Raw genomic sequence first — 10,478 nt, 5'->3', positions numbered from 1 at the left:
ACTCAAAACGGACCAATAAAAAGCCAGCACATGACAGCCGTCCAAGAGGTCCAACCAGCGACCGCGCTGGCCATCCGCTTCACGTTTGCCGCGCGCGGTGACTCCCCGGGGGAAAGGGGAATCGGCGCCATGCGGTCTAGCAATTCTCTGCACGTTTGAACATGTCGCTCGCCGATGCTTCTCCATAAGGCGCCGCCGCTGTCTGGCGGCGCCGCATCTTTGCTTGTCAAGGGAGCGTTAGGGCGCGGGGGCCTTGCGGCGCAGCACCGGGCTTGTCCAAGGGCGTTCGCAGGAGAAATTTTGCATCCTGTAGATTTGCAATCCGGGCTGGTTGTCCGGGCACAACAGCGTGTTGCAGCATTCCCTTACAAAAATGGGTTTGACCTTTCAGTCATACATGAGTCACCCACGAGTCACCCCTGTCACCTACCTGTAGATTCGACCTTCCTGTAGACTTAGTCTGCAGAATGTCTGTAGACGCCGAGCGGATTTCAAGTAGACTAGTCTTTAATATGCGCGCCTAGTGTGTATGCGTAGGTATATATATATATACATTTATATATTTTGAACCATGACACATTTTATAATTACGATTAAATTGGTTTGACCTTTCAGTCACCTATGAGTCACCCACCAGACACCTTCATGTAGACCTAGTCTGCAGATTTTCTGCAGACTAGGTCTAGATGTTCTGCAGACTAATGTGTTTAAGTATGTATGCATGCATGTATACTGAACCAAGACACATTTTATCCTTAGTTTTGCCTTTTTAAACTTTCCCGCCGGATACACAGTCTGAGAGTGCCTGCAACCGACAGCAATTAATATTAATTGAAATAAGGTAGTGGCTATGTAATCTGCATTAAATGCAGCAGTTGCACTATCGGTCAATTCAGTGTGGAAGCAAGTCATATATAACGGTTATTCTGCACTCAGTCTCACGCCAGATGCTAGTTACAAACCATGCCTGCTTGCATCTACCAAAACTTGTTTGATCAGTAGAACACTAATTAAGGTTAAACTAGGGTTGAACATGATTTTTGCTAAAACTGGAGTGCCCATTCCTGGTATGTCCAGAGGAATGTCCAATTTAAGGCAGATTTCAATATCTCATGGCACATCTCTTGCATGCCCATTAGCTAACCCATAGGATTCCCATAAAACAAAAAAGTATGACCTGCAGAAGGTATGCAGGTTTATACTCAAACAAGCTTACAGAACCGCTTACCAGAACACAATTACAGGCCACACAGGCCTGCGATAACAAAAGGTAGTTATATATACATAAATCAATCGACCTTTATTTGGCATTCATTCATTTACAAAACAAAAGCTTTGACAAGAACTGAAAGGTGCTAGTTTGCAGCTTAACGAGACTTTTGTTCTTGAAAGCAATGAAGGCAGAAATAGAAGCCAACATCACATTTAGTTGGCGTCCACTGCAGGCAATGTTTTAACTGCGACACATACCTGAAGAAGCAGATATATGCAATATGCACCTGTAGTTATTCTCTTCAGGTGAAGATTTCACACTGAGCACACTAATTTTCCAAGAAATACACAAGACATAGCAGAAACAATGTAATGAAATTTATGTGCATAGGCAAGTCAACAAAATACATTATAACTACAGACGTTTCAAACAATAAAAACTAACAATTGTTAGAGAAGTACAATAGTATGCACACCTACTAATTCATGTGTCGCTGCTATGGCAAAATACTAAAAAATAAACATTTGTGTGGCACAAACAACAGTTTTTATACCTAATTCACAGCAATGAACCAATTTACTTGGTTTGAGCAAGACAGGCTTAGCGCTCGGAAAGAAACCATTCAGTCAATTGTATGAGAGCACTTGAGAGCAATTCAAGTCTATGAAATGAGCACTGAATAAAGAATTTCATGGACACAAAAATAATGTACTCTCATAAACGTGTGTAGGCACAATTGTATGCCAGGAAAACAAATACATCAACCTGTTGCACTGAATTGCACCTCTATATAAAGAAAGCTTTTACAAATAGTGCGCAGCCTACGTATGAAACACAAAAGAAACAAGGTTAATTTACACCTACCGTAGACAAGACAACACAAGCAACTGAGCGGCATGTACCACGGCCAACAACAAAAAAGCTTATAGCAACAACATGAGAAACGGCACTTTTAGTGCTGGAACAGCATGTATGAGAGGGATACAAAAGTAGTGATAATCATTTTGAGCCGTTTATAGTTCAAATTATTTTTATAATTTAATAAGCAAGCGTCAAAGTATTCTCCCTAAAAGGCAATGCACTTGTGCCATCGGTTCTTATTTAAAATTCAACACTGTTGCAAAATTCTACCAGTTTAAGTTTATGGAAGAATGTTGCTTTGCCAAAAAAATGCTAGCAATGAGCAAGTATGTGCTCGAAATAAGATATTTTAGTATTTTCTCCCTTAGCACTTTAGTATAAAAAATTTCGTTGCTTCTGGCTACCTTCTGCCTCATGCAAGAACATCTTTATGTTGCTTCAAAAATGTACTTGCTCGCAACACAGCACACAAATGTCTTTGACGAAGACTGCAATAACATACATTTTCGTGGATTCTCGCAAACCATCTCCACTTCTTCTGACGTCATGCAAACTTCATGTATGATGGCTCCACTCAAGTTATCGGCAACAAATTTTCTTACTACGTGAAGTTTGCGCAAATGAAAGACAACACGGCGAACACATGCACATGATCGATGTCCCTCTACACAAATTGCCAAAATATTCTCGATTTGGCCGAATATGCCATTGATGCACACAAATGAGTTAAGGCGGCGTGACTTATCAAGGCCTTTCGTGCAGTAGAGGAATGAACCAATTAGCACTTTTTTGTATGAGATGCCACGGTTACAAGTCTCTCCCTTTCCAAAAAAAACAACACCACAAGTGCTCTGAGAGTTCTTTCGCAAATTATACCCCCTTAAAAAGTACTTCATTAGCAGGTGCTTTGAATGGGCATCTTCAAAGTGGGAACATTTGTCCCATATTATGGGAAGGTTTGATAGAAAATAAAACTTCTCAACCACTTGCCAGCCAGCATAGCGTGTGCCATTTACAAGTTGAACGAGCTGCCCATTCATGCCCTCAAATGCATATGCTGAATAATTCCATAATGGGCCCCATACTTCCACTGATGCAACAAGGTGCAATAAAAGGTGGGTGTTATATGTCATATGTGCTATTCCGTACAGATCTTGGTACTCCCTCACAAACACGTACATTGTCCTGCCAGCTTCTTTCAGTTTTTCTACAGCGACTGTGTCAGCAAGAAGAAAGTGCATCACCTTGACAAGCTTCAACCAATTCTTGTAATACACTCTTGGTAGAATGTTATTCAACACTACTGGAGAATAAAACAACAACCAGTTACGCCACTCTGATGCTTTCCAGTATTTCCGGACTTTAAGCGAGCGCGGCAGCCTAGAAATCTCCCAGATAGGTTTCAAAACACACAGCTGCTGGTCAATCTCATCAATTTTGCCTCCAAGACTGTACGGAAACAACATGGAGGTGTCAAACCACATGCATGCTGTGTGCCTAACAAAGCCAGCACACACAGCATGCATGTAGTCGACAACAAAACCTGCCGGAAATGAAAAAAATGCCAAATGAAACAGCACGTTTGAACCTTTGACACCACATTTGGCTTGCTGTGTTGCCTCTGCCTTAGCAGCATTTCGCAAAAATGTCTTGTGTGTTCTAGGCGCTGGTCGACAAGAGAGAACAGGGTACACACGAACATGACCGCTGCCTTTCCTAACAACTTGTCCCTCATGCATGCACCAAGCACAGCCATAAGAACCATTAAATTGGTTCATGTTCATAACCATGGCTCTGGCCACTGTGTCGACGCAACAGGGCCCTGGAAAAATTCGCACCTTCAGAGTATTTCCTTTCAGGTTTGTGCACTGGAAACCACTGCTGGAAAGAATGTTCATTTGTTTAACAAATGGCTTGAGAAAGGAACACATTTTAGGTTTTGTGGTACCAAACCACAACCCAGCTAGAAGCATGTGTTTCGTTCTCACTTTCTGGGGTAATTCATTTATTTGAAGAAGCAGCGGCCAGATGCTGTACCCAGATGACTCATAAAGAGGAACACCATCTGTATTCCACGTTACTGACAAGTCATGAGTAGACATTGGCAGGTTGTGGTAACCTTGGCTAGTCGTCAGCTCGCCTACATCATAGGACAACTGTCTGGGCAATAACTTGAAGTTTAGTTCATCGAGCGAAAGCTTGTCCTTGACTTGTTTGGCAATGTCAAAAGTAAGAAAATAGCTTTCATTTTTTTTTAGTGTGTCGACAACAAAATCAGCACCGCAGGTGGAACAGTGGAGTTCCTGTGCCTGCCTCTCACCCAGATAAAGTAAGCAAGATGGGCAATAAAAGTGCAGTGTGGCACTCTCCCTAGCATTTGTAAATTGCTTAAAAAAGATGTACTTCGATGTTGGTATGGCAGCTTCCTTAGGCACGTGGGCTTCAATGAGCTTTAAAAGGCTCTCAAGAATAAGCACCATGCTCTCACCAATGGTCAAGCGTGACCCAGGGTAGAGTTGCTCATCCTGCAAAATAAGAAAAACAGTTTTGAATACAGAACTGTCATACATCACATAGCCTGTATACAGGATTACAATACATAAAAGTTGTCAGGTTGGTCAGTTTACAAGCAAACTCAGCCTTGTGAGGAAAGTGAGCAAAAAGGAAGAAGGAAAGTGAGCAAAAAGGAAGAAAAAAACAGGAGCACATAGGTGCGAGCTATGTCAAAACAAGAATTCTCATTTACCTGTTCCTTTCCCTTCTCCTTCCATACTCAATTGCTTCGCTTGCACTATTTTATTTTGTGGTTATTAAGACACGGGTTGTGTTAATCAGCTAGATACCTAAGTTCAATGGCCGTAAATTCACACTCAGTAAGCACAACACCCTTCACTGCGCAGTTCGCAACATGCTTGATGTGTGTATATTCAGAAAAAGCAGCACGCAAATCATGTTCAAGTTCTTTCGCAAGTCGCCATGAGTCGCCGTGTCAAGAAGTCAAATATGTCGAAGTAATTCTACACTAAACTAGTGGCAACAGTGCTGAGTACAGTTCAGTGATTGTTTGTGGCCTGACGGAGGAGGGATCCATCATAAGGAGTATTACGTTATGAGCACTCATTTTGACCTTGTTCCATTTTCTCTGAACGAGTGCAGGGGATGACAAGGGCTAAGGCAAAGAAGGGCGGACGGTCACCTGCTTGAACAGGACAATTTTCTGTAATGACAGAATGTCTCATTTAATACTTCACGACATGAGAGGACAGATGCGCTCTATTTTAGTTGAATACCAAGAAAAAGGCTGCAGACAGACATGTCTGTCCATTTCCAGAACTAGACTAATTTAACGCACATAACTGCAAAACTGACAGCCAAGCACGAACTGAGGCATGTTATGGGAGTCGCGGTGACTTGTAACGAACAGCTCATAAAGAGAAACAAATGTGCAATGAACAGTCCTTCATGGGTGAACTTATGATTTTTTTTTTCACTGAGCAAACTTGCATCATCTTGAAGCATGGAACTTGAGCTGATTCTTAACAGCTCTAGTGTAGCGAATTTCATTATCCTCATTGCTTAGTTTACATTCACCTCAGGACAATGGCCTTTTCCAGTTTAATTATCTGTGTCTCCCAGGTGAAAATTTCCTGTTGGGAATCTGCTGGTTTGTACTGGTCCCAGCAGCAACTTTGCTGGTTTCGGTCTGGGCCTGCTGGTCCCAGCAGCCCACTTGCTGGTTTTGGTCTGAACCTGCTGGTCCCGGCAGCACTACTTGCTGGTTTTGTGTTGGGAACTGGTCCCAGCAGCAACCTTGCTGGTTTTGATGTCTGAGTCTGCTGGTCCCAGCAGCACCACTTGCTGGTTTTGTGTTGGCGGATTGGTCCCAGCAGCAACCTTGCTGGTTTTGTACTCGATCAACTGGTCCCAGCAGTAAACCTGCTGGTTTTGTACTCAGTCAACTGAAACATATTGTTGCTTTTAAAATCAAGTAGCCGGTCGTCAGAAGGGTTCTACTGGTCTCAGTAGAGAAGAAACCGGCTTTATATTGAGATTATTATTTACTTGCCTGGAGAAAAACTGATCAGCTGGGAATTCAACCTGGCGTGTATTGGACCAGATGACCTAGCTAGTTGGAAACCAACTAGACATGACTAGTTTCATTCAGAAGGTGTGTATTAACAGCCATTTGGCAACTGCTTCAGCGCTTGAAACTTGAGTATTTATTGGGAGACAGGTGTAACTAAATAAAGAAACACAGTGACAAGCTTCTGCGACAAGCTTCATGCACGGCTAGCAGTAAAAATGGAACTTCGCCTTGTGAATTCCAACTCCAACGCTTTTCTTAAAACGATACTTCGTCAATGGAAGATCATGCCTATCAAGAATATATAATATCAGTCTTTGAAGCGCTTTGATTGCCTTCCAAGACAATCCACACTCAATGGCAAAATTCACAGTCAGTGCAAGGAAGTCCTCAACAGTTAAATTACTGCATTGCGTCTGATCTGACGTCTCAGGGTGCTCGGAAAAGTCAGGCAGTTGCGTGTGATTGCTCGACGATGTAGGAGTTTCCGTAGGACCTGACCAATTATAGCTGCTGCCATAATCATCCCCATCATGATGCGTGGCCTGTGGTGATGTCTGCGCTGGTGAAGATGACCGCATAGGTCCTTGCTCTGGCGAAGCTTAGCGTGTAGATCCTTGCGCTGGCGATGGTGGCGGCCGCGGAGATCCTTGCGCTGTTGACGTCGGGTGCGTATCCCCTTGCACTGGTGACGATTACCGCGTAGGCCCTTCAGCTAGAGACGGTGGGTGCGCAGACATCCGAAGATAACTTCTGGTGGAAGTCGGAAGACCAGCATCGCAGCCTGGGTCAAGACAACGCCGGTACCGCTTATTCCTGCGGCCCATTCTTTCAGCTCACTGTGACAATAATACCACGGCCACCATCCAAATAGCACTTGAACGTCGACCGAAGAGAAGCACTAGGCGGGGATTGCTGTTGCTGCTGCAGGATTTGGATATGGGGCTTTCTCTTTGTATCGGGCGGCCCTTACAAAAAAAAAAAACTCGTGTCCTAGCCTATTTTGCAGGAGGCCCTACAGAGACAGAAAATATACTAGTTCACTGCACTAGAGTCGTCGAGTTGAACGAAGCGACTAGTTGGATTTGGATTGGATTTAGACAACCTGGACTGGTGAAAATGCCGATGTGGCTATCCTTCAAGAGCTCATTGAACTGATTTACGAGTAAATTAGCACATTTAATTACATGAACATGCCACTAAAACTTAATAAGTAACTGTGTATCAATTGTTTTGTTTTAAACCAGTTTTGAAAAACTTGCTTACTGACTACCTTTTTTCTTGTCCGAAGTTTGTCGCATCGATTTTTGGAGATAGCAACATTGGGTACCTGTTTACTTTTCTTTTCCCCTTTTTCCCTGTCTTCTCGGAGTGCACGGACGAGTATCGATCCCCGTCTCTCTGTTCTATCATACTGTGGCGGCTTTTAGCTTTTTAAATTACTTCACTAATCCGAACTTATTCAGTTAAATAATCTGCGGCTGATCTGCGCTTGCAGAGTTATTAGTGATCCTTGGTGTGCATCACGCTCCACAGACACGTGCGATGTTTGCCGTTGTCAGGTTCGTGCACGATATAGATAAGAAGTTGTACGTGATTCCTGCAAAGGATATTACGAATTTCAACCCGAAAAACAACACAGACTTCAATACGCGGTCTGTGTATACCGCGTTCTGGAGAGATCCGCTGGACGGAAAGGACAGCAGTCACTACAGCACCCAAGTCCTGATGCTAGGAGGTAATGGCTCAGTTTTGTGCACCTTAATTGCATGAGATTTTGCCACGCGAACTGGGTTACTATAATATATGTGTGTGTATGTCTGAATTTCTCACTGCAGAGTCGGAGAAAGAAATCCAGGAAAGGATGAAAAAAAAAGACTTGCGATGCCAAAAATTCTAGATTCGCATGATTCTTCAAGTGAGACATGTGAAGAGGAAACAGCAGCCCAAAAGAAGAAGGTGTGCTTGCATTGTGCAGTGTTATATCTTGTTTCATTGTGCAATCTCGTGAAATTTAACCTGCGATGTGTTGTAGTGTATGCTTGTTGCAGCACATCCTGTGTTTTTAGTTTTTTCGTTCTTTAGAAGCAAAAGCGAACTCTGCTGGCATCCAAAAAAGCAGAGTATGATGAGACCATGCTAAAAAAAAACATGGACGATGCGAGAAGCAAAACACTGGCAGCTCAAAGCCGCGACAGCCGCCAAGTGGTAAGTAGTACGCCTGCTTAGCTACAAGCTGCCTTATAATTATCAGACACCTTTAAACGTCAGATTAAATCTGAAACCGTGAATGATAATTCTTTATAGGCCAAGAAGCGAGTTGGCTAATGTTCTTTAGTTATTATAGCAAGTTGGGAGTTATGCGCACTATGCCCCTGCAATCACCTGCTGGATCATGCGCACTATGCCCCTGCAATCACCTGCTGGATCCTACTGTGTCACACCCCTCCTTTCTTTCATATGGCAGCTATCTCTGCAGCACCTTATTAACTGTTGTAAATACTTTTTTGCAGCCACGATCAAGCACTGGGGTCTACAAAAGGGCGTGGACGTGGACCCCGTCGTAAAAAAACATCAACAGGATCCTCAGCGAGAAGATTCAAGATGTCGTAAAATCCAAGAGGAAGGATATGCAGTGAACTGTCCATTCACATGAGAATAAACATGCTAAACTGCACAAGACAAGTAGAGCTTCTTGCCTTCTCCTGCTGTTGAGAACATGCAATGCATTAGTATGCGTCAAAGCAGCAAGTGGGAACCTGTGTCCAATGAGCTGTGTTTGCTCGGCAGTCTCGGATGAGCAGAACTGGCACGTTGGTTTAGCTTGGGTTCATCGAATTCTGCGTGAAGGAACTAGAACAATAGAAGTGACACCAATACCATACAGCTCTGTGTTGGTGGTATTTGCCTCGTTTCTACTGATCTTATTCTTTCACACATTTTGAGAGGTCAAAGCTCATTTCAATGCCTGCTGGCCCCACTAACACCTGCTGGTCCCAGCAGCGCCTGCTGGTCCCAGCAACAACTGCTGGTCCCAGCAACGCCTGCTGGTCCCAGCAACGCCTGCTGGTCCCAGCAACGCCTGCTGGTCCCAGCAGCTCCTGCTGGTCCCAGCAGCTGCTGGGAATCTGCCAAAATCCCAGCAGTGTTGGGACCAGCAGATTCCCAGGAGGAAATTTTCACCTGGGCTTGCACCAGCTACATGCCACACTATCAGAAATCACCTCATCTTATCTAGTGAGCTTATAATCAGCTATCTCCTGCTATATTTTCCTTAGGCTGAAATTCATTTTGTTGCGATACAATGCACAAGCTGTTTCCTGGCGTGGTGCTCAGCTTATCTGGAATGAAATGCTTGGGAAATGGGTTTCTGATTTCACCTTGAGTAGATGAAATTAACTTGTGCTAAGGCACTCTTTGGCCACAGATGCCCTTGTGCCTTTAAAATCCATCAAATTCATTATGTTGCCCTAAGATACCATTGGTGATTCATTCTCTGCATTGTATACCCTGGCCAGATCCATTTTCTTCTTTTAATTTCTGCCAGAATATTAACAACTTCCTTGTTCATCCCTGTTATGGTTTCAGTCGGTCAGTTGTTCTATGAATAATTATAATCACTTTATTGAAAACATATTTTGGGCTAAATGGCATCAAGTTTGCCACTCTGCACAATGATATATATGTTTGGTCTTGTATGTCTTTACTTGTGTGGTAATGTTTATTTTGTGCTCACTGTCTAAACAACCTTATTTGCCTATGATATCCTAAGCCCTTCTATACCTATTTTCCTTCCCCCTGGCTCTTTCTCTTTTCAGTCATTCCTCCTCTTTCCTTTACACCGGCCATTGGTCACAAGGCTGCTGTGGGAACGACAGTCAGCACTGGGCCCTTTTTTGTTCATGGAACCTGCACTGCTACTATTAACACTAATAGTACGTTATCAGTATTTTTGTGATACTGCATTTATTGTTATTTATGAAGTAGTTGGCTAAGGCAATGGTAGCAGTGTTGGATATTGCAATATATTATGCATATATCTCACTTGCAATATATCAGTGTGTTCACTATTACACTACCCTCTATTTCTTTCAGTTCAGTTATTTGGCTATAGATATATTGTGCTGCTTTCCTAGTATAGTCCACTCAAACTAAAACTTTGCTCTTTGTGTCACAGGTAGAATCTACAATGATTGCTGCTCTGAGTCTTGTAAGCAGGAGGCAGTGTTCAATGGAGCCATGAACTTTCCTTGGAATTGAAAAGCCTTTGCCGTATTAAGCGCTGAACCACGAGTGTGAAGAGGAAAATGTCATGCCTTG

The 10,478-nt window shown here is 43.2% G+C and overlaps 1 protein-coding gene and 1 long non-coding RNA gene across 2 annotated transcripts; one reads left to right on the top strand and one right to left on the bottom strand.

Annotated features, from left to right (window-relative positions):
- Positions 1–383: 383 nt before the first annotated feature.
- Positions 384–6,739, bottom strand: LOC144102383 (uncharacterized). The gene is made up of 2 exons (XM_077635669.1): positions 6,494–6,739; positions 384–4,599 (listed from the first exon to the last, which is right to left on the bottom strand). Exons 1-2 carry the CDS (start codon positions 6,737–6,739, stop codon positions 2,503–2,505), a joined length of 2,343 nt encoding a protein of 780 aa, XP_077491795.1. The 3' UTR covers positions 384–2,502.
- A 503-nt stretch (positions 6,740–7,242) lies between these two features.
- On the top strand, positions 7,243–8,843 carry LOC144101644 (uncharacterized). Its single transcript, XR_013308024.1, has 3 exons — positions 7,243–7,896; positions 7,997–8,366; positions 8,672–8,843. It is a non-coding gene; the product is annotated as an uncharacterized LOC144101644 (long non-coding RNA).
- The last annotated feature ends 1,635 nt before the right edge of the window (positions 8,844–10,478 follow it).

The sequence above is a fragment of the Amblyomma americanum genome, chromosome 8 (assembly GCF_052857255.1).
Source record: "Amblyomma americanum isolate KBUSLIRL-KWMA chromosome 8, ASM5285725v1, whole genome shotgun sequence".
NCBI classification, from domain to species: Eukaryota; Metazoa; Arthropoda; class Arachnida; order Ixodida; family Ixodidae; genus Amblyomma; species Amblyomma americanum.
The sequence above is the reverse complement of the archived record's forward strand: the minus strand, read 5'-3'. Positions and strand labels throughout refer to the sequence as shown.

Excerpts from the sequence above, each read along its gene's own strand:
- LOC144102383 (XM_077635669.1), bottom strand. The coding sequence starts at position 6,739 with ATGCGGTCATCTTCACCAGCGCAGACATCACCACAGGCCACGCATCAT. Across the intron at positions 4,600-6,493 it reads AGTGTGGATTGTCTTGGAAG|GATGAGCAACTCTACCCTGG; the intron begins GCAATCAAAGCG and ends CTTATTTTGCAG.